General features: G+C 37.2%; 1 protein-coding gene across 1 annotated transcript; it reads right to left on the bottom strand.

Moving 5' to 3' along the window:
• Window positions 1-654: 654 nt before the first annotated feature.
• On the bottom strand, window positions 655-23433 carry LOC150081053 (uncharacterized). The gene is made up of 2 exons (XM_090380900.1): window positions 23019-23433; window positions 655-1565 (listed from the first exon to the last, which is right to left on the bottom strand). Exons 1-2 carry the CDS (start codon window positions 23431-23433, stop codon window positions 655-657), a joined length of 1326 nt encoding a protein of 441 aa, XP_090237026.1.
• Window positions 23434-25069: the final 1636 nt, after the last annotated feature.

Here is a 25069-nt window from a genome sequence, read left to right as displayed (position 1 = left end):
AATTTTCATTAAGCATATTATCCCAGTCAAATTCCAAGAATATCTATATAAATAGGGATTATTTTAAAGAGCCTTCTTTAAAAATAAACTTTTTTCAAGGCCTGAAAAATATCCAAAATATACTTCTTTTTTTTTTCTTCTTTCAATTTTGCACTGCCTGTATTTACATACATTCAGCATGAAAATAAAGAACCATCTTTCAAAGATTTTTAGAATAACTTCCAACACACTGCTACTAAAATATTAATACTATATGCTAATGGTATATCCTTGAAAACTTCAGCATGTTCCATATTTAAGATTGTCTGATGTCAATTCTGAACATCAAGAGAAACCAAAACAAAGATGAGGTAGAATATTGTTGAAGGTGTAGTGAACTAATGCTAATACTTAATAGGGAAAAAATAACAAAAATTATACAGCATCAAGCAAAAAATAATTAAGTTACCACATCTAGTAACTTTCATTTGATACTACAACTATACCAGTCACTAAACTTTGAAATCAGTACTGTTATTGTTATAACTCTTGCAGCTACAAGAATCCAAGTTGATTTGGAATCTTGCTCTCACATATGTTATTATTTCCATACAGATTTTAAAGAACATTTAACACTTCTAAAGATGAGCACAAGTACTTACTATGAGCCTGAAATTACTGCTGTTGTTGATGCAGCCCTTGTAAATGCAATAATCCAGGCTGATTTGGAATCTGGTTTTTGGATGTATTATGATTTCCACATATATTTTCAAAAGAGCATTTATGCCTTCTAAGAGCCCGTTCCTCAACAAATTCTTTATAACAATGAGTGCAAGAATAAGGTTTCTCTCCAGTATGCATTTTAATATGATGGATCAAACCATCCCTCCTGTAAAATGCCTTTGCACAATACAAACAAGCATAAGGTTTCTCACCTGTGTGAATACGCCTGTGCCTTAATAGTTTATCTTTTCTATAAAATCCCCTCCCACACAAGTCACAAGGAAAGGGCCTTTCTCCTGTATGGGTCATGGAATGTCTGTTTAAGTGATTTTTTCTAGAGAAATTCTTTCCACAAACATCACAATGAAATGGTTTATCTCCTGTGTGAGTCCTAGAATGCTCTAATAATTTATGATGATACTGAAAGCCACTTCCACAGGTTTCACAGAAATAAGATTTCACTTTATGAGCCTGTCTACTATGGACATGAAGTTTTTCAGGGGAAGTAAAACAATTACCACAAATTTCACATGGAAATTTCTTTCCTTCTTCCACATGTGAATTCAGATGGGCCTGCAATAAAACTGCAGCCTTAAATGGCACACAACAAGATGGGCAAGGCCACAATGCTTTATGATCTGGCTGTTTTTCTGGAAGATTCTGTTTAGTATAAGCTTCTGGATATCGCAATGAAGTTGAAGCTACGGAAACTAGGTTATTACGCGTAAAGTTGGCTGTTTCCCCCCTCTCACAAGGCACTCTTGTAAGGGGTCTCGATTCCACATTTTCTTGATACTGGCTAAAAGAACTGACATTATTCAGATGAAAGATAGGATGTGGATGTGAGTTAAACCCCAGTAAACCTGTAAAAAATAAAGAATTTAAGTACTAATAAATTATTCAATAACAACATCCTTTAATATTAAAAGATTCAATATTATCATATCAATTCACAGAATTTTCTCCAAATGAATCACGATAAAATAATTTTTTAATGCATATTTTATTTTTCAATTTTTACTCTTGCAGTCTATTCCAATTCAAATCCACATAGCTCAGGGAAAAAAAAAAAAAAAAAAAAACTAGGTAAAGTAATATTTTTGGGAAGAAAAAATTCTGGACTTTTTCATTCATTTTGAAAATTAAGAGCAAAATTTCAAACCCAAACTGTATTGCAATGGAGTACATTTCAGATAGATGGAATTTACCTGGATCATCTTGAATATACATCACTATTATATAACTTGTGATATAAATATACGGTTGTGACTATGGAAATTGCACACCCTCTTTAAAGTTTATTACTTCATTAATATCATCTTGTACACATGAAATTATGTTACCTGAAGTTCAATTCATAACACTGAACAACAAATTTTGGGTCATGTCATGTTCAGGCATGAAAGTAAGTCTACTTTATAGATTTTGGGGTGCTAAACACAGAAACAGTGCTTAAAATGACAGATTGGCTCTTGTTTTCGAAAAAAGTTGTTTTTTTATATCTACACAAGGTACAGTATTTTTTATTTATATGGCAATAAGATGCAGCTACAAACATACCTATATCAAACACAGGACCTTTTTGCCTTTCGCTTGTATTCAGCTCTGGGAGCATCCTTTTCACCATCTGACAATAATCAGCTAACGTGGCAGCACTTCATTTGCTTTTGCATTTTTGTTCCATCACTGCAATGTCTTGGTGGAAGTGCTCATCCTGTTCATTGCTGGTGGCACCACAGGTTTGGGAAGAAATACAGGTATGAGTGCAAGAAATGCATCTTCAATGACATGTTACACTCCAGTTTTTCGTAAGAAGTAAAGCAATCTTCCACAAGCTGCCTGTAGTTGCTGGCTTTAACAATTCGTAGAAAACCAGTCAAAACATTTCGAAAGGCTTTCCATGCTGATTTCTCATAATCACTAAGGGCACGTTCAAACTGTTCATCATTGAAAAGTTGCCTTATCTATGGACCAATGAAAAAGCCTGACTTAATCTTCTCTGTACTAAGTCTTTGGAATTTCTCTTGCAAGTATGTGAATGCAGGACCATTCACTTCCAAAGCTTTCACGAAATTTTTCATGAGTCCCAGTTTGATGTGGAGTGCTGGAAGCAAAACTTTATTTGGATCTACTGGAGGTTCAAATGCTATGTTCTTCACTCCAGGTGTTAATGATTTTCGTTGAGGCCAACTACTCGTCTCATAGTGCATATCGTTGGCACGACTATCCCACTCACAGAGAAAGCAGCATTATTTAGCGTAATCTTTCTAATAAAATGGCGATTACCTTTAAATCACAAAATATCTGCCACTCATACTTCCGATAGTGTACATCTAAGAGGATGTTCTACATATTTGTGTTTCTTTTTTGTGGATGGCACACGCAAGAGGTATTGAAGGCAGCATATTTCCATTGTGTAATAACACAGCCTGAAGGCTAACCTTAGAAGCATCTATAAATAATCGCAATTCTATATTTGAATATATCCATAGATGGGTTACATAAGCCAATATATCACCAGTGGATTGACACTGATGGAATCCATACTGGGAATCATTAATCAAAAGGAAGGTTTCTAGATAGTTTGGGAGTTGGTGGTTAATATATTTCTCCATTACCTTAGAAAGAGTAGAAGTACAGTGGGATGATAAGTGGATGGGAGGGACTAGTCGCACTTTTTTAGGAACTGGCTGGATATGAGCAAATTTCCAAGCAGAATGAAAAAAAAAAACACCAGTGGAATAAGAAAGTGTAAAAATTTGACAAAGAACAGAAGGTCAGGAGCCCAGATTTTGAGAACAAGTGGACAAATACCACCAGGACCTAGCATTTTCGTGGCATCAAGATTGTTTAAAATTCTTCTGCCATCCTTTTGGCAGAAGACCACAGGAGACACTGAATAGAGTGTAATGAGAATGTTAGGAGGTGGCTTAACAACATGATCAACACAAGGATTTAAGGCGCCTCCATAGCCAGGTGAGCAGGAGCAGCAGTGTGTAGCACACGCTTCTTGATTAGACCGTGACCACCAAATACGGAGGATGCGGAAAGGTCAGGGAATGACCACTGCATATCCCCGGAGCAATATGGCCTTAGTTGCTAATGCTCCTAAAAACCAAACAACAAACAAACAAGAATTTTAAAAAAAAGGATGCTGGCAGGTCAACTTTATCTTTAGCTGAGGTGGCAATACAATTAGGTTTTAACAGAGGTGAGAATAGAGATAGGCAAAAGGTGAGTGGTCCTCTAGGTACCGCAGATCATAATCAAGTTGTGATCTGAGGTGCCTACAGGACCACTCACCTTGGCCATATACTTGGAAGAGTTGTTTGTGAGAAAAAGATCGAAGTATGTGGTTAGGAAGGGAAAGGACCAAAATGTTTGACTACATTTGGACAAGAAGCAAGTTTTCTAAACTTTTGTCTGTTCAAATCTAGTTTGAACTGATTAATAACTGATTTTCAGTTATTGCAAGCTCTAGTATAGACAGAAAATGAACCTGGAATTTGGATGCAAGCCAACTGCAATATAAATAGGATCTTTATTGTAAGTTTCACCTGTACACGCAGGTACCACGACTTTACAATACTCTTCACAGCACCATGTCAGAGGTTATGGAACACTACCTTGAACAGCCTTAGCACATTTCTGAGAAAACCAGGGCTTATATAAGAAGACAAGATTTTTAAGATGGAGTGGGAATTAAGGATTTCATCCCTACAAGAATAATTTCACTGACACGATCTGAGCAAGCATTGACATTAGAAGATTTAAAATAGTAATACAATCAAGGAAAAACAAATAGAATTCTCGCAATCATCCCATTTTGCATTCTTGTAATGCTGAACACGACGAGGCTGGAAAGCCTCCATTGGAAAAGAGACCACCATCAAGTTGTAATCTGAGGTGCCTAGAACAGCATTTCCCAAACTGGAAAACTGGGGTCCACGGACCCCTGTAGGTCTATAGACCAGTTCCAGGGGGTGCGCAAAACAGACCCTCTGGAACTGGTCAAATTATTCGTTCCACGTATAGCAAATTGATGATAAATAAAGTTATTATTATATATTTATGTAAAAATAAGAATAAAGCTAAGTTGTTTTAAACATAAAACTTTGAATTTTTTTTCCAGAAAACTCAGTGTTGACAGACACACACACACACAGGTCCACAAACTTTTTTTGAAAGCATCCATATATCTCAGTAGTTTCGGAATCACTGGCCTAGAGGACCACCCACCTCAACCACTTGGAAGGATTGTTTGTGAGAAAAAGATCAAAAGTGTTGGATTGTGTGAAATTCTGGTAGGTAAATGAACAATCTGTGAGTAGTCATTAGTTCTGATAGGTTAATGATTAATGTGTACCAAATGCTACTTCATCTGTAGATGAAGAATTTCGTGAAAGACATCTGATGATGTGGCACATTTATAAATTTTAATTAATAAATAAGAATATTAATTAAAATTCCTATTTATGTGCAGTTATGCATACACACATGCAGAGAGAGTTTTCTTTATGGAGGAAGCTATGCCAGGAAAGCATTCCAGTTACCAAACTCTATAACCCACATATCTGAAAGTATCTCAACAATCCACATATCTCACAACTGGACAGGTATTTCGAACGAATGGAGGGGTGAAATGGGAGTGGTGTGTGTTTTTTTTTTTTTTTTGGCTGATGCTGAATAAGCTTGCTTTCTTGCATCATATGCCTCTACTAATGCTAATGCTAAAGTCTTTCCTCACATTGCCAATCTCACCAGGCACACTGCCTGTCTTTGGACTCTTAAGTTTGATATCATTCTTTAGTTGCGGACTCCATACCCAAACACAGTATTCCAAGTGCATTCTTAAAATTTCCATGTACAATGGGATTATGATAACCCTATCTCTAAAAGTAAATGTATACTAAATCATCAATAAGATACCACGAAGCTTCCTTATCACCTAACTACACTACTTAGAGAACTTCATGTCTGACCATATAACTCCTAAATCCCTTTCTTCCTCTACTATTTCCAATACAACCCTACTAAATGTATTAGTTATTTTGGGGTTACTATTCCCCAAGTATAAAGCCTTACATTTTGCTGCATTAAACTTAGTTTCCATTTTTATGATCATCCCATGAAGCCTATCTAAGTCATCCTGAAGAAGTACACACTACTTCACACTCACTATTGACTACTCTATTAATATTGACATAATCTGTAAATTCTGATATAATGCCCTGTACCCTTCATCAATATCATTTATGACAATCACAAACAACAAAATCATCCCCGTCCCAATCCTTGGGGAACCCCACATCTTACATCTGCCCAATCTGAAGAGCAACCATTACTCACCCTCTGCTCACCATTACTCACCTCCTTCTATCCTGCAATTCTTCAAAGGATTTTTCCTGTGATTCAAACATGTTCCAGCTTATACAGTAACTTCTCATGTAGTACAGAGTCAAATGCTTTTCTGATTATTTATTTATTTTTTTTTTTTGTAGTTGTTGGCGCATAGGCTTCTGTGGCCATAATGCACCTCCCAAGGTTTTTGCAGTACATTGATCCAAGCCCGAGGCGGGAATCGAACCCGCGACCTTTGGGTTGCCAGGCAGGCACTTTACCCACCCGGCTAGCCTGGTCGGCATGCTTTTCTGAAACCCAAGTAAATAATCAATGTCAAAATTATTTCCTGCATCCAACTCAAGAGTGACTATAAAATAGCTTACTGGGCTGGTTAAAAATGATCCAGTTCACGAGTGAGTATCAAATAGCTTATCAGGCTGGTTAAAATGATTTCTCCTTTATAAAATCATTATGCATTTCCTGATCATTGATTCCATGATTTTCCATCACTGAAGCCAGCCTGTCCAGTTGGTAGCTACCCACTTTACTCTCAGAACAGCCTTGATGTATTGGCAATATACTGGCACTCCAATTCAAGGGAATTTCTCCTGGACCCAGGAAAAATTCCCTTGAATTGAAGGTTCAGAAATGCCCACATAATTAACTTTAACAGTTCAATGCACTCTCTTGCTGCTTCTCTTAAAAATAAGTGAGTTTTTGCCGTCAACTTCAGGAACTTTATTCGCCATTAGACTCAAGTTTTTCCAAGTAAATAATCTTCTGAAATTTCAATATCACTAATGTCATGCAGTTTCCCCTCGCCGTGCAGGGCCCTTCTGTAAATATTGATGCAAAGTACCTGATCATTTTGTCCACAATATCAGCTGCATTAGTTAAGACTTTCCCATGACCATCAGACAAAAGTCCTTCTATTCTTAGAATTCACAAACGAAAAATTACTTGTCCCAGTTCCTTGCTCACTTAGGCGATTTTCTCAATCTGCCTTTGCCAACCTAACTCTTTCTGCAGAACTATCAAGATAAACATGTAGCTGCTATAGGGCTTCAGCACTTTTCGCCGCTTTGTAATTGTCCCATGCCATCTTTTGTTTTGCTTTATTAGATTTACCAGGTAAGTATTAATCTATTTTGGCCTCCTTGTGATATATTTTCTAAATGGCATATATGCTTTCAAGGCTTCTGTGACTACAGCTTTAAAGGCATACCATAATTCTAATGTATTCGTGCTGTGGGCTATTTTCCCTGTTGACAGAGGCCAAGCAAAGCTGCAATAAACTTCCTTTCTTGAAATTAAAACCCATTCCTTTGCCTTTAACAATTGATACCTCTCTTCTCATCATCCAACTTAAAACTCAGATCACTTCCTAGTAATAGTTCTTGTATTGTCAGCCCTATGATATCATCTCATTCAAGAATGATAATCAGATATACAATATTCTTTCTCCTAGTACTTTTCCAAACATGCCGATACAAACAGCAATCACCCAGTTGATTTTAAAATTGTTCCGCGTGGTGAGTTTTCCTCCCAATTGCTCCAATCAATTAGGAGAACTGAAATGGTCCATAAAAAACCATTCACACTTGCTCATACATTCCATTTGTCATAGATTATTCCCACTCTCATTATACCATTGCTCCCAACATAGTCTCTCAACAACCAGTTACTGAACGAATTAGAGCAAGTTGGGATTATGATAAGATCCTTAGGTGGATCAAGAGATAGTTAAAGGATAGGACATATGGAAGTTATACCAATCATTCTTCAGACAGCCCAGAGTTGCACGCAAGGGTCACCTAAAGGTAGAAACCCACTATTATCGTGTCACGTGAATTCAAGTGATTTCACTGTTCAGTGAAAACTGCTAAATCGGTCATAGGAGATACATTATTATCACATCACATTACATATGCGTTGTTCACTTTGGGGAGGGCTCAAGCAAAATGAACTGCCACAGTTCATCCTCTTCTTCAGATTTTGAAGAAGATTTAGAAAGTGCATGTGTTTTCCTTATAGCAAAGAAAACAAAAGAGTAAAGCAATGGATACACTACATAAACTAGAACAGAACAGAAAAGGGCAAATTCCATCATTTACTACAGGACTTAGAAGACAATGAAAATCATTTTCAGATGTACCTACAAATGAATAAAGAATTTAATACCTTATGTAATCTTATTAAGGATGACACACAACAGCAGAATATGCAATTTCGAAATTCAATCAACGCTAAGGAAAAATTAGTTGTATGTTTGAGGTAAGTTTAATTTTGAATAAGGCTTTATTCTATCAAAATACAAAACACATTTTTTTTTTTTTTTAATTTAATAACAACAAAACACTACTTCAACACCGACTAAAAACTGAACTTGTAAAAAATTGTTATGAGTTATACAAATTGAAATGATTGACTTGTTCAATCTCTAAATTTGTTAATTGTAATAACACTGGTCAACACACAAAATGTTATGAAAATTAAAATATCCAATCTTGACTAATTTTATGTTGCTGAACACTAAAATCACATTAAAATTTGTCAACTGGCTCTTGTTTTCAAATTACAATTGGGGTCACATATTAGCAAGTTACTCTACATTATCAACTAAGGCTCTTGGCAAAATGCATGGAAACACCACAGTGTCAGTACCACTACACTCTTATCACGTGATCAGCAACTGTCACTTTGCTCTGCATCACGTGATAAGTTGTCTCCTCAAATGCATCTTCAAACTCTGTTGCAGATGTGTGACAATATTGTGTTCGTTTTCATCAACCACAGTTGCACTATTAGAAGTACTTTGCTTCTCGTTTTAAAGCTCCTTTTTTCAACCACAAATCCATGGTCACATATTTGCAGTAATCCTTGAATATGGCTAGGTAGTGGGTGATTTATTCTCAGTTAACAGTTGTTCTCTGTGAGATTCCTACTTTTTTGCACACTATTTGTGTTGTGTAAGATTAATATGCCCCATAATTGTGTGAATAGTCCAGATCAGGGGTCCCCAACCTTTTTCATCAGAGGGCCATAGAAAACTCATAACAAATGGCGGGCCGGAGTCAGTGCAATTTTGACTACTAAAAACACTGTAAACCAAAAAACGCAATTTTAGCGACTTCACCAGGTCAAACGGGGTGTACAAAATATAAAAACTATAAAAAATTATAAACAAGGGATATTTATTGTAAATAAAGACATAGTCATATTAAAAATCACAATTTTTATTATTATAATCGCATTTGATATTATAGAAATAGCAAACAATGAGATGTTTGTAGTTGTTTTGATTTAGCAATAATTGAAATGTTAGGTTTAATAGTAGAAGTTCCCAATCTTAAAAAGTCTTGCAAATGTTCATCTGTCTTTCTTGATCGATGTTTGTATTTTATATATTTCATTTTTGAATATGTTTGTTCACATAGGTAAGTGCTACCAAAAATAGAAATTATTCTTGATAATTTTTGGAATTCTGGAAATTCATTTTCTGTCAAAGTTTTATAAAAGTTAATTAATGTTTCATTTTATCAATAATGTTTTCAAGTTATCGTTACTTTGAAGATCCATGATTTCTAATTGTAAATCTTTATCTATTTGTGAAACATTTACATCAAATGGATTCTGAAATAATGTAAATAATTTTCTATTGTTTTTAAAATCAACAAATGCTTCCATCAATAATTCAAGAATTTGGACAAAATTGTCGGTAGAAAAATCGCAATTGGGCATATTATTATATAAACTTTCACAACACAAAAAAAATGGGAAAAATTTTGTTCAATTTGATTTTTAAATAATTCTAATTTTGTCTGAAATGTTTTAATATTGTAGAACAAGTCATTTACAAGTAGATCGTGCCTTTGAAGTTTTTTATTCAATGTATTCGAATGTTCACGAATATCTGTTAAAAATGCGAGTTCCCATAACCATTTATAGTCTGTTAATTCTGGGACTGGTTTTAATTTTTTGTTAATGAATATATCTATTTCGGTTCTGAGTTTAAAAAGTCTTTTTAACACATTACCGCGACTCAACCATTGCACCTCCGTATGATACAACAAATCACCATATTCGCTTTCAATTTCCTCCAAGAAAATTTTAAACTGACGATGGTTCAGGCCATTTTTGCATATAAAATTCATAATGCTAATTACAGTCAACATGATTGAGTTCGAAGACAAAAATTTACCGCACAACGATTGCTGGTGAATAACACAATGAAATTGCATAGGTCTTTCGATGTTTTTGGAATCAAAATATTTATTAACATGGCCGATGAAACCAATATTTTTTCCAACCATATTCTTTACACCATCGGTCATGATTGCTGTCAACAATTCCCAATCAAGCTGTAGGTCTTCAAACACTTCTGATACGCTATAAAATGTTTTCACCAGAGGTTCTATTCTTCAAGCTTTCAAGTGCAGCCAGTTCTTCTGTGACTTCAAAATTTTGATTTATACCGTGTAAGTAAATGAGTAACTGTGCTGTGTTGGTAATATCTTCACTTTCATCAATTGCAATCGAAAAATTTATAAAATCTAACTTTTTGTTTCAGCTGATCTTTAACATTAACAAACAAGTTTTTGATTCTTCTTGCTAAAGTTGATGCTGATAAACTTATAGCAGTGAAGTGCTTAACTTGATCAGGACATATTTCTTCCACAATTGATAGGCACACCCTTTTCACAACCTCGCCATCAGTAAAAGCCCTCCCTTCTTCAGCAACGATTTGAGATGCTCACAAACTAGCTCTAATTAAATTTAAATACTGATTAGTGAAACATGTAATCTGTTGTTGTTGCCTCTTGAAATCAAAGCTCAGCTCTTGTAATATCTTGTTTCGCAACTCTCCTTGAAGTTTATCATAAGTTGAGGCATGTTTTGTCGTATAATGCCGTTTCAAATTATATTCTTTCAACACAAAAACTGCTTCCTTACATATAAGGCAGGTACATCGGTTATTGTCCCTTATAAAAAGAGAATTAATCGACAAAAGTTCATCGAAGACAACATTCGGAATCAATTTTTCATTTCCTTGACATCTTGATTCGGTAAAATTAAAATTAAAAATTCAAAGTTTAAAAAAAATTAAAAATAATATGCATTTATACAAATAGCACTAATAAATTGTTGTGCATGATAATCAGTGCAGCGACCCGACGACTATGGAATGAGAATAGCTGACCAGGAGAAAGATTAATACGCGTACTCGTCTTTACATTGCAAACTGCAAAGAACGCATTGCATACAATTCTTTCACTAACATTTACTTGATTAATATTTAGATTAGTGTTTAGCAATTGTTTTAACAGTCACTTATTTTAACTTTACTATTTCACTTTTTGACAACTCATGTTTGCCGGAAATACTCGAGGCTATAAACTTACAGCCTTGGGCACTCGCACTGTTGGGATTTCCAACATCGCAAGAAATACTGCTGCCAAGTAGAAGTGCACAGCGTTGCAACAATGTTACAAAATTATATTTGGACGCATTTACATTATATTTTGATTAAAAATATCCTTATATACGATATGTACCAACCAAAAAAGATTTCTATAGAATAAATTTCACGAGGCAGATGAAATAGTCTTTCGGGCCGGATGAAATCATCTGGCAGGGCTGCATACGGCCCGCAGGTTGGGGATCCGTGGTCCAGATGATGTCTGTTACGTATGTGGAGAAGTCACATTTGCTTCAAGAAAACATCCCTTAAGTAGAGCCATAAAAAAAGCCTATTTCTTTGTACTTTGGGTGTAAAGTAGGCGACCAGGGCAAGAACTGGGCTCCACACATATTATGCACTACCTGTTCATCGAAACTCAATGCGTGGGTGAATCGAAAGGGACGTTTTATGCCTTTAGAAGTGCCCATGATATGGAGGGAGCCAACAAATCACATCACACTGTTACTTCTATATGGTACTTCTTATTAGAAAAGTGATGTCAATGAAGAAAAAGTGGACAGTGACGTACCCAAAATACCATCTGCAATTCGTCCCGTACCTCACGGTGAAGTACTACTTATTCCTAAACCACCCGACCGTTTTTCTGTACATTGATGAAGATGCTGATGGACATCAATTTGATACACATGAAGTACAGAGGTCGTCTATGTCAGCGTTTCCCGAACTTTTTTTTTTCATGGAACACTTCATCTCACAACATATTCACGGAACACTTACAAAACAGAAGTTTAGCGGTAGCCAAAGAACTGTTACTAATATTTTATTACATATGACACACCGTGCATAAGGATCATCTTTATTTCCAACAACATGTAAAGCCAAAATTCAAATAACTGTCATTATACTTTCATTTTGGTCTTTTATTCGTTGGTTCCTGTTTTTTCACACTTTGGATTTTTGGGGAACAAAAGGCTGCAATTGTTCATCCTCACTTTGAAGTGTGAGGATATTGTGTTCATTTCATCAACCACAGTTACACTACTAGAAGTACTTTGCTTCTCATTTTAAAGTTCCTTTTTTTTCACCCACAAATCGATGGTCACATATTTTAATAATAATATTTTGAAATACTAATAATTCATCAAAAAAAAAAAAAATTTATACAAGGAAGTGAGTTTAGTTATGATATTGGTTCGCTTCCTCCTCTCCTTCAACCCATGTACTCCAGGCTGCTAAATCACATACGAATGGCATACTAGATCACAACATTGCTACTTTTTCGTAGATGTCATTACCTCTATGCATACTTTGCATATCTATGCAAAGCCTGCAAAAATAAAGTGTTCTGCAGTCTATGCCAGTATATTAATAACTGAAAAAAAAATTTGTTAAATATTATAATGATACAAAAGTGGTGTACACTACAAATATGCAAAATTTATTTATTTATTAATTACGATTTTTCGCGAAACACTTGTTCACATCTCACAGAACACAGTTTGAGAAATTCTGATCTATGTCAAGGTATCCCCCATTTTGTCCAAGCCTTCATCCTTCTGAACAACATAAAGATCACAGAAAGTGAGCCTTAATGACCTCATCAGGGATCTCGAATTGCTGAAGAATAAAGAAGAGCTTTTGGCCTTGAGGCTACAACAGTGGAATCTTCTAGATCATGAAAACATTTCATACTCGAAATAAAGACTATGATAAATCTATCAAACAGAAAGTGAACTAACTGTTTGTAAGGTCTAATTTTAAGGATGTTGTAATTTGTAAAGATGTTGATGGTCTAATGGCAGCAAAGAATATGAGGCAAGTTTCCGAAGTAAGGCAACTACTTATAGATGCTTCTACGGTTAGCAGCCTTAAGGCTGTGTTGTTACACAATGGAAATATGCTGCCTTCAATACCTCTTGCATATGCCGTCCACAAAAAAGAAACACACAAACATGGAGAACATCCTCTTAGATGTACACTATCAGAAGTATGAGTGGCAGATATTTTGTGATTTAAAGGTAATCACCATTTTATTAGTACCATAAAAAAGATTACACTAAGTAATGCTGCTTTCTCTGCGAGTGGGATAGTCATGCCACGGATATGCACCACGAAACGAGGAGTTGGCCTCAACAAAAATCATTAACATCCAGAATGAAGAACATAGCATTTGAACCTCCAGTAGATCCAAATAAAGTTTTGCTTCCAACACTCCACATCAAACTAGGGCTCATGAAAAATTTTGTGAAGGCATTGGAAGTGAATAGTCCTGCATTCACATACTTGCAAGAGAAATTCCCAAGATGTACAGAGAAGATTAAGGCAGGCTTTTTCATTGGCCGATAGATAAGGCAACTTTTCAACAACGAAGAGTTTGAACATGTCCTCAGCGATAGTGAGAAATCAGCATGGAAAGCCTTTCGAAATGTTCTGACTGGTTTTCTAGGAATTGTTAAAGCCAGCAACTACAGGCAGCTTCTGGAAGATCGCATTACTTCTTACGAAAAACTGGAGTGCAACATGTCATTGAAGTTGCATTTCTTGCACTCACACCTGTATTTCTTCCCACCAAACTGTGGTGTCGCCAGCGACTAACATGAGCACTTCCATCAAGACATCACAGCGATGGAACAAAAATGCAAAAGCAAATGGAGTGCTGCCACGTTAGCCAATTATTGTTAGATGGTGAAAAGGATGCTCCCGGAGCTGAATAGAAGCGAAAGGCATAAAGGTCCTGTGTTTGATATAGGTATGTTTGTAGCTCCACCTTATTGCTATATAAATAAAAAATATCATGTATAGATATAAAAAACTACTTTTTTCAAAAACAAGAGCCAATCTGCCATTGTAGGCACTATTTCTGTGTTTAGCATCCCAAAATCTATAAAGTAGACTTACTTCCATGCCTGCAATGCGACATGACCCAAAATTTGGTCTGTTGAGCATCTGCATGACTGGACATTTACAGTGAATATGCTGAGCAGCTGGTCGAAATCAAGGGTGCGTCAGAATATGCAGAGAACCAACGTTCTTCGTGTTGTTGACTGTACTATTTTGGTTTTCAGATATTCTTACTTGTGCACTCAAAACAGCATTACTTAATTGTAATTTAATTTTCGCTTGTTCAATAAATGGTAACTTTTTTGTCATTTTCAACATGCTCCAAAAAAACATGTCAGTTTCATCCATTTCTCTTATGTTTTTATGTTTCTCTTCAAATTTTCTTTTTCTTGGCATAGCACTTTCCTTTATTGTATTTACCATTTCTTGAATAGAATTATGACGTCCTTCCCATTTTCCTCTCTTAATAATTTGTACATGAGATGAAATTTCTTCATTTTTATCTGATGAACTCTCGTTTTGTGTATTAGATAGTTCAGGGTTTGCACTGCCACAACTGTTGATTTCTTGTTCCTCTGAATTATCCTCTTGTGAATTATCTATTTGTAAATTATTATCCATTTCATTGTCGTTCTGATCATCTTGTATATTGTCCTCGCCAGTTACGTTGCTTTGAGTTTTACTGCTGTCTAAGGATGATAAAAGTAATGACATTTGCGATTCGAATTTCCAAGGAGGTTTGTTCTTAGCTGCATCTCCACTTTTCTTAATACGACACCCGTTGAGTGCATTCAAGAAGCACCTTTGTAATTTATCCGAACCGCTTTTCACAGCTTCAGCTGTAACAGAAAAAAGAATATGTGATTCCTACCAGGAAATAATATTGAGGTCTTTGTCTACACTTTGAGCTTATTTTGATAACATGATAAAATACTCAAATTCTTAAAGGTAATTCTTACAAGTTGGAACAAAAAAAACGAAAAAAAAAAAAAAAAAAACTATAAGTATAATGATTGAGATTAGTATTTTACAACAATAAAAATAAAATTTTATTGATATAGTATTTTCTTTTCAAGTTTTTGGCAACCAGTAACTCTTTTCGAAGCCTAGGTTTTAGTTTTTTTTTTTTTTTTTTTATGAAACCCCAAACATGAGGTATTAGAACCTATAGTACTTGGTGCCGTGCTTGGGTTGGAGGTTGAGATGACGGAAGAAGATATTTGTTGACATTGAACTTGAACTTCTGTAGACTATAATTTTCAGGAAATACGTATGAAGGAAGGTTGTTCCAGAAAATGGCAGTTGAATGAATAAACGAGGAAGATGAAAAGTTGGTTCTGTGAGTTTGAAGTTGGACAGTAAATGGATGTTGGCGGCACGTGTTCGGACTGTTTTGAAAGAGAGAGCAGGCATTATAGAAGCCAATTCAGAAGAACAGCGCCCATGGAAATATCTGTAGAAGAGGCATGCAGCAGAAACAGCACATCTATGAGACAGCGAGTGGGGAGAGACTCTGTTAAAGACAAATCATTAATTAACTTAAATGCCCTCTTCTGTTGTTGTTATTTGGATTTTAGGAGCATTAGCAACTAAGGACATATTGCTCCGGAGATATGCGGTAGTCATTTCCTGACCTTTTCGCATCCTCCGTATTTGGTGGTCACAGGCTCGAACCCCGGTCTAATCAAGAAGAGTGTGCTATGCATTGCTGCTCCTGCCCACCTGGCTATGGAAGTGCCACCCTCTTCTGAATGGAATCAAGAAGCCTGAGAGAGGTTTGGGAGCACCACCCCATATGTGGTATCTATATTCCATGGTAGGGCGAATTTGCGATTTGTACAGAGTGAACAGCTGTTTGGAAGAAAAGTAACGCCGAGAGCGAAAGAGAAAACCAAGTTTTTTAGATTCAGAGGAAGCAATATTTGAATGTGCTTGAGCCAAGAGAGATTAGAAGTCAGGGTAATCCCCAAAAGAGATATATCATTTTGCCTAGAAATCAGAGTGTCACCAAAGATAAGCATAGGAGCAGAAGAATCCTTTTTGCGAGATATAAGACAAGACTGAGTTTTAGAAGCATTGAAATCAACTAAGTTGTCTTTGCCCCACTGGAGTAATTACCTGGGGACTGGCATTTAAGGAATTCGTAGCAGATTTTCGAGAAGTTGAAGCTGATTGAGCAGGGCAAGGTTTCTCAAATGGAAAGTGGAATGCAATGAGATATCATCGGCAAAACTATGGATAGAATTTCCAGTCAATGGAAGAAGGTCATTAATATACAAGAGAAAAAGAGTGGGGGAAAGAACTGAACCTTGGGGGACACCAGCACTAGTGGAGAAGTTAGAAGAAAGAGAGCCATCTACTATCACCATCAGTGAGCGGTCAGAGAGAAAACTGGATAACCAATTACAAAAAATAGTTGGCAAACCATAAGATGGAAGCTTGTTTAGAAGACCTTTATGCCAAACACGATCAAAAGCCTTTGAGATGTCAAGAGCAACTACTTGTGTTTCACCAAACTTTTCCAGTGAATTAGTCCATAAATGGGTGTAACATAAGCCAGAATAACACCGGTGGATCAACATTAATGGAATCCATACTGGCGATCGTTGATCAGACAGGTTTCTAGGTAGTTTAAGAGTTGGCAGTTAACTGATTTCTCCATCACTTTAGAAAGAGTAGAAGTAATTGCAATAGGATGTAGGGAACAAGTGGAGAAATACCATCGAGACCTGGAGCTTTCTTAATATCAAGATTTGTCAAAATCCTTCTGACATCCTTTTGACGGAAGACCACAGGAGGCATTGAATGGAGCATGTTGGTAAAGGTGGGAGGTGTTTTACCAATATCATTAATACACCAGTTGGAAGAAAAATGGGATGCTAGCAGGTCAGCTTTATCCTTGGCTGAAGTGACAACAGAACCATCTGGTTTGGACAGAGGTGGAAGCAGAGATTGGCAAAAGTTGCGGCCAATAGCTTTGGCAAGAGACAAGAATGCTCGGCTACCATTAGGGCAAGAAGCAAGTTTTCTACTCTTAGCCTGTTCAAAATCTAGTTTGGATTGATTAATAACTGCTTTACAATTGTTGCGAGCTTTGGTGTAGGCAGAAAATGAAGCTGAAGAATTAGAAACAAGCCAATTACGATATGCAACATTCTTCTCTTGAACAACATTAGCACATTTATTGGAAAACCAAGGTTTAGATAAAGGACGAGATTTTAAAGTGGAGTGTGGGATAAAGGATTCCATTCCTGGAAGAATAATTTCACTGATAAACAATCTGAGCAAACATTGACATCAGAAGTTTTGAAATAGTAGTCCGACCAAGGAAAAGAAGAAAAGAAATCTCGCAGATCATCCCATTTTGCATTCTTGTAATGCCAAACAATATGAGGTTGGGAATAGCCATGAGATAAAGGCTCCATTGGAGAAGAGACAATCACTAAGTTGTGATCTGAGGTGCCTAAAGGACCTCTCATTTCAACTGTGTACTTAGAAGGGTTGTTTGTGAGAAAAAAGATCAAGCGTGTTGGCTGAATGGTTAGGATTGTCCGGTATTCTTGTAGGTAAATGAACAATCTGTGCAAGGTCATTAGTAATCGCAAAAGCCTCAGCAACTCGACCAGCTAGGTCAGTGTGACTAGAAAACAGAAGCCAGCTGGAGTTGTGAACATTAAAATCACCAAGGAAAATTACCGCACTGTTAGGAAAGTTGGACTGGAGGAAGTCAAGTTGCAAAGAGAGGAAGTCAAAGAGCTCCAAGTGATTAGTGAAATTTGGAGAAGGGTAAAGACAACAGATGAATTTGACACAATGAGGTAGAAAGATTTTAAGCCAGAGAAGATTCCGAATTACCAAGTCTCTGATAGGGAATATCGGAACGGACATATGCACAAGTACCACCTTTGATGTGAAAGGAATCATACAGTGAATAATTTGGGCAACTGAGATGAGCAGTAGTTGAATCAACTGATAACTGAGATTCTGTCAGAAAAAGTACATGGGGTTTAGCAGACTGCAAGTGGAAATGGACATCGTTGAGATTAGAACTGAGACCATGTATATTTGTGAAATGAATTAGGAAGTGTTTAGGGGGTTTAGATCTTTTCACAGATAAGCTTACTCTATTAGTTTGACAATTCATGGTGTATTCAATAGTAAGAAAAAGTGGGAGGGACATGCTGAATGAAGTAACGAAATTTTTGGATATGGCGTACACATGGTAAGAATATACCCAGATCCTTGACATAACATGGCCTCGACAATGCCCCCCCCCCATATACACACTACTTGGACTCCCTCCAGTCACTATCTGGCAGAGTACAGTTAGCAAGATTATACACTAGCTGATCCGGAAGCCTCCTAGAGTGTTACCAATAGGTTCGGTCTGGTGTACTAAGTAGCGGCCGGCCTGCGAACACTGTTTTAGAGCTGTACCCTTGAAATGTAAGGAAGATTGGATCTCACCACGATGTTCATCATAACCTCAAAAGTCATCGATCATACTGCATGATGGAAGAGATGGGGATGGGTTCACCGGAACTTAGCTCTGGAGACGAAACATGGGTTCCACCACTTCGAACCTCCAATAAGCAAAGTGGTGGTATTGCACCGGTTGATGAGAGTTATCTACCACCTATTACTGCCTGGTAACACAGAGGGGCAGCATTCCTCCATGTGGTGTGGGCGCCACACCTCGACCCCTGCTCACGTTGGGTCACACCTGGTTGGGTCACCCACCGTGTGCTTGTGCATGTAGGTTATACCCAGGGTTACTAACAGTCCCACCATCGTGAAGGTGCAAGCAGAGGATTTGGCTGTCACAGACCGTCCGGACTTCATCGAAATTGGGTCCACTTTACTTGAGTGTCACCCGAAAATCAGTTCAATCAGCGTTTTAGACTCCCAGGTAGCAAGTACAGCTTGTCTGGCATATCTGAGAGAATGTCTGTGACAACCTCAAGAACCAATTCCAGTTAAGTTTCAGTATAGTTCAGAAATCAGTGATCAATGTGTGTGTGACACCATTTGGCATAAGTTGGGGCCCACTGCAATGTCAGAACCAAGCGAAGAGCTTTGGAAAAAGTCAGCAGATAAATACAAGGAACTATGGAATTTCACAAACTGCACTGCAGCCATAGACGGAAAACAAATATTCAGCGCCCGATTAATGCAAGCTCAACTTTTTACAATTATAAGGGAACTCATTCTACTGTGCTGTTATAAATTTATTGCAATTGAAGTGTTTTTCAAACTAAAAAACTCGAGTTCAATCAACTCAATGTTCTTGCTGCCACTGCCTTATTTAAAAATGGTGAGCCACGGCCACATGCTATTGTAGGATATGAAGCATTTTCATTAAAACATACTTGCTTCGGCACTATAGTAGACATCATTCTGGAGGAGATGAAACTACGAAAATTTTCAATTATCAATTGTTCAGAGCTAGATGAGCAGTAGAAAATGCTTTTGGCATTCTAACCATTGTTGCTGTTATGGGCATTGCATCTGTCATAAATGTAAAAAAATTTTCACTGACTGCAATAAAGATATTATTAACAGCTAGATGGAGAGTATTTCATAGGCCTTTAGATATACAGTTCCACACAGTTGACAAAGGATGTCAGATGACTTAATGACGCTAGTGGCGGAGAAGAAAAATACATAGGACGTAAATAAATTATCAGGTGACTCACAAGCCTATGGTAGATATAAACTAGTCTGTAATCAAGTCACAAAGGAGGTTAGGTAGGCAAAGGCACAGATTATGAGAAATCTTTGGCAAAGGATGCAAAGAAAAACCGCAAAGACTTCTTTACTTATGTAAACTCTAGGAGAAAGTGGACAAATCAGATTGGTCCACTTAATATCGATGGTTCAACTGTTCATGTTCCTACTCAGGATTTAGGATTTACATTCACAGGAGGAATTCCATAGAGAAATGGAGACCTAAAGTTTATCCACCTCTAATAGGGAGCTAAATGACTGAAATAACCGAGAGCAAAGTGGAGCAGAAATTGCTGAAGTTAAACATAAGAAAGGCACCTGGAGTAGTGGGATCTATCTAGTTATATTAAGAGAGGCAGCAATGAAGTAAGCAAACATTTAGCCATAATTATGAGAGCATCCTTGGATTTGGGGGAGGTCCCAATGGACTGGAAAAGTGCAAATGTATCCCCATTTCACAAAGGGAGATCAAAGGGTGACACGAGTAATTACAAACGTAACTCCTATTGTGGGAAAGCAATGGCGTCTCTAGTTAAAGAAGCAATGCATGATCATCTAGACAAGACTGCAGCTATAGTTCAGACAGCATGGATTTGTTAAGGGGAAACCTTGCCTGAACAATCTGATTGGAAACTATATCTAGGAAATTAACTCATACACCGACCATTGAACAAAATTTACTGTAACTAAAATTTTTACAAATAGTATAAAAATATAAAACAAATTATTTACAATAAACTAATGACTGTACATTACGGAATACTAAAAACTGTAATAAAAGATCGTTTACAATAAAATAAGCTAAAATATAAAATTAAAAGCGCTAAAAACCTGGAGCTTTCGAGAGCGTCAGCTCTCTTCTTCAACAGTAATATAACTTTCTGCAACATCTCCTTAAATAGCAGGTTCACTGTACTTCCACACGTGGTTCAATTGGCACATGGTCAAAACCGGAAGCGGAAATGTCTCGGGTACGTGGCAAAGAAAATCGTTCATCCGAATTTAATACAATTGTTTCAAAAATAGGATGAATACGCATGCCTCTATCTCTATTCATGGTATTCTTACTGGATGAACCAATCCGTAAACCCTCGAGCCATTTACGCTCCCAGTATCCGTGTGCATGATCCAAAATAATAGCGTCCTCCGGGGAGATTTGTAAATAATTGTAAATAATTTGTTTTATATTTTTATACTATTTGTAAAAATTTTAGTTACAGTAGATTTAGCCGAGTGGGCAGGAGCGGGAGTGCAGTAACACACGCTCTTTGAGTAGACCGGGGTTCAAGCCCCTGACTGCTGAATACGGTCGATCTGCCAACCCGCACTGGACCAGCGTGGCAGATTATGGTCCATTTCCCTCAGTATGAATTGTTGAGGAGGCTTCCATCCTGCAGTGGGTTGATAATGGCTGCACTTTACTTTTTTTTTACTTTTTGTTCAATGGTCGGTGTACGAGTTAATTTCCTAGATATGAGTTTTCCCGACCTCAGAGGCCTCTTTCAGGATATTGATTGGAAACTGTGATGTGGTCACAAAGGAACTGGATGCAAAAAATAATTTTGATATCGTATACTTGGATTTTAGGAAAGCTTTTGATACTGTTGTACATAGAATGCTGCTGTACAAATTGGAGCAATATAAAATGGGAGAAGACAGAGTGGTAATCAATGGACACTGTTCTTCGTGGACTAGCGTTATTAGTAGAGTCCCCCATGGTTCAGTGTTGGGACTATTGTTGTTTTCTGTATTTATCAATGATATTGATGGAGGAAGAACAGGCTTAATGTCTAAGTTTGCAGATGATACAAAGGCTGGCAAGGTTGTTAATAACAGCATACTACTGCAACAGGATCTAGAAAAGTTGGGCAGGTGGGCTGAGAGGTGGCAACTGAAGTTTAACATTGACAAGATGTAAAGTACTGCATATGGGTAACAGTAACCCCAGAGTAATGTACCAACTGTGCAAGACTACACTCAGGTAGTGGAGAATGAAAAAGGTATGGAGGTAATTGTGCCATCAGATATGAAGTTGTCGGAGTAGTGCAGACAGGCTGCCAGAGCAGCTCATGAGATCTTGTCAATGATATACAGGAACTTTTACTAGCACGGATAAGGTGATTATCCCCTTATATAAGGCAATGGTCAGGCCACACCTAGAGTACTGCATACAGGTCTGGAGACCTAATTTTAGGAAGAATGTATTGAGCTGCTGGCACGGGTACAGAGAAGAGCAACGAAGTTGGTGAGGAGAACAAAGAGATGCTCCTACCAAGAAAGGGTTAAGTTCTGCAAGTTGCAGCTTCTAGAGACTAGGCACCTGTGAGGTGATCTTATTAATGTGTATAAGACTTTAAATGGTTTGATCGAAATGAATTCTCATAGGATTCTTCCTCTTGCTCAGATCATGCGCTTGAATTGAGGGGCGTAAATTGAAATTGATGAAAGACAGTTGCAGAATGAATGTGCGGAATTAATAGCTTAAATAAATTCAAGGAAGAACTGGAGAAAGTTTTGGAGCAGGTGGTGAGGTGAATGGAAAGTGGAGTTTTTTTTTTTGTTTTTGCTAATGCTTTACAAGCTTGCTTTCTCACATCATATGCCATTAGTAATGCTAATGCTAAAATATAACTTAAAATAAAATAAAAAACCCTGCTGAAATTTTGATGCTGGTTGTTTCCTTAAATTATAACTTTGGTTCGACTAAAATACTCTATTGTATACTTTCATATATGCATTCTGTTTAGGTGAGTTTAATCTGAGAAAATAAATCTGTTATAAAACATGAGCAGGGGTGAGTCAGCACAGGTCACTGGGCGCACAACATTTGACCCGGTTCCCCTAGACGCTCCTCACAGTGAATACAGTTGCCTTTCTGGACAACAGAAAATTTCTCATTATACCAATACCGAAAGCGAAAACTTTGCTAACAACACTTATCTTACGTATTAATTTAATATCAGTTTAGAGAAATTCTAAATACCTGAATTTCTTTCACAAGTGATTGGTTTATTCTCGGTATATGTTCCCCGCTGTGTATGCCAGTCTGGGTCACCACCAGATTCATTCGCTTGTCCTGCATTAATTAACTGACTAAAGCTTATTCGTATTTCATCGTTTGTCTGCTCAGAAACATATTCAGAAACTGGCTCAGTTTTCACAACAGTATTTAAATTATGGCTCGCCTCCCCATAAACTTTATCGGGAACAATAACTTCGGCCTCCCATTCCTCACTTTTAACTTGATTAATGGCTCCAGCCGCGGTAGCATTTTGAACAGTGGAGGATATACACTCATTCTTACTATTATAGTCACATTGTGCACAAGAACCGGAATCACATGCTGTAGTCCGAACTGCGCCAGTTGTAACATTACCTGCGTGAAACGAAGAGTCCATTATTGAATGCGAAAAACAATTCTCTAGCTTCTATTATTTATCCATTTAACAAAAAAACAATACTACGACGACTTTAATTATCCCGCTGTTACTTACACGTAACACGTTCAATTACATTCTTAAGCACACCAGTCATAGCATCAAAAGTACGACACCTGGCGGGATGAACTTTTCTTTAAAATTATTATTTTACTAGACGAACAAGTTATATTCCGAACAAGACATTTCCCGTAGTCTGAAGCTAAATCTCTAAATCCCTTTTTAGTCATTATTATTTTATGTTTTTTTTTATTTATAACTGAGAGCGCCATATTTCAATCAGATGAGAAATTCTAACACCAAATAATATGTATTTTATTTTGCTTAATACTAGGAGTGGACTGTTCCGGTAGCTAGGCAGTGATCACGCAGGAGTAAATACCGCTTGCAGCGTGTTATCACTACATAAAAAGAAGAATAAAAAAATATATACTGTATAGGCCAAAATCCGAGATCGCTGAGGTTCACTGCATTCAGTTGACCCCTGCTTAACACTTCCCTCTTGGGTAGCACAGTTGATATCATCACGGTTCTCCCTACACAGGGTGGAAAAGACCGCAGTTCCAGTCCCGTCGATGATGTGAGAAATTTTTAAGGCGCATTTTTCACAACATGGATGAGTTAGTCGGTCCCAAGCGAGGGGAGAATGGTCTTTACTCCAGGAAACACGGGTTTTTTCTTCCAGCAAACAGAAAATCGACCTCAGAACACACGCTATTTACAAACAATATACACGGAGCAATATGACCTTAGTCGCCCCTAAAACACAACAACAACCATATCGGCTTCACACTAAGAATATAGAGTCACTTCTAGCATCGTCTTTTAGTGGAACTCTTCATTTGGCATTCAGAAGCCTTAGGTACTCTTCATTACGAGGCCTCACTACATTATCAGTATCCATTTATTATATCACATCAGTACAGTGCTTCAACCAATAGACAACAGCGAGGTTACGAAGGTTGGGCAGAAGAACTTCTGTTCAAGTGCATAAATAGAAAACACACCAATACTAAAAACCCACCAACAATGGGGAGGTCCCCACGAACTGGAGATGTGCAAATGTATCCCCAATTCACAGAGGGGGGAGGGAGAATCGAAGGGTGACACGAGTAATTACAGACCAGTTAGTTTAACTTCTGTCCCGGGTAAAATAATGGAGTCACTGGTTAAAGATGCATTGCAGGATAATCTAGACAAGATTGCAGCAATAATTCAGACACGGCATGGGTTTGTTAAGGGAAAGTCTTGTCTGACAAATTTGATAGGGTATTATGATGTGGTTACAAAGGAACTGGATGCAAAAAATAATTTTGATATCATATATTTGGATTTCAGGAAAGCTTTTGACACTGTTGCACATGGAAGACTATTGTACAAATTGGAGCAGAATGGTATTAAGGGTAAGTTTCTACAATGGATAAAAGGATGGTTGAGTGGGTGAAGACAGAGAGTGAGTGGTAATCATTGGACACTGCTCTTCATGCTAATGCTATTAGTGGAATCCCCCAGGGTTCACTGCTGGGCCCACTGTTTTGTATATTTATCAGTGATATTGATGAAGGTATACGGTGCTACGTCGTTGTTGAACGATTTT

Source organism: Mastigoproctus giganteus, chromosome 9, assembly GCF_048544385.1.
Source record: "Mastigoproctus giganteus isolate SK-2022 chromosome 9, ASM4854438v1, whole genome shotgun sequence".
Lineage (NCBI taxonomy): Eukaryota > Metazoa > Arthropoda > Arachnida > Uropygi > Thelyphonidae > Mastigoproctus > Mastigoproctus giganteus.
Note: the sequence above shows the minus strand (reverse complement) of the source record. Positions and strands in the feature narration are given on the sequence as shown.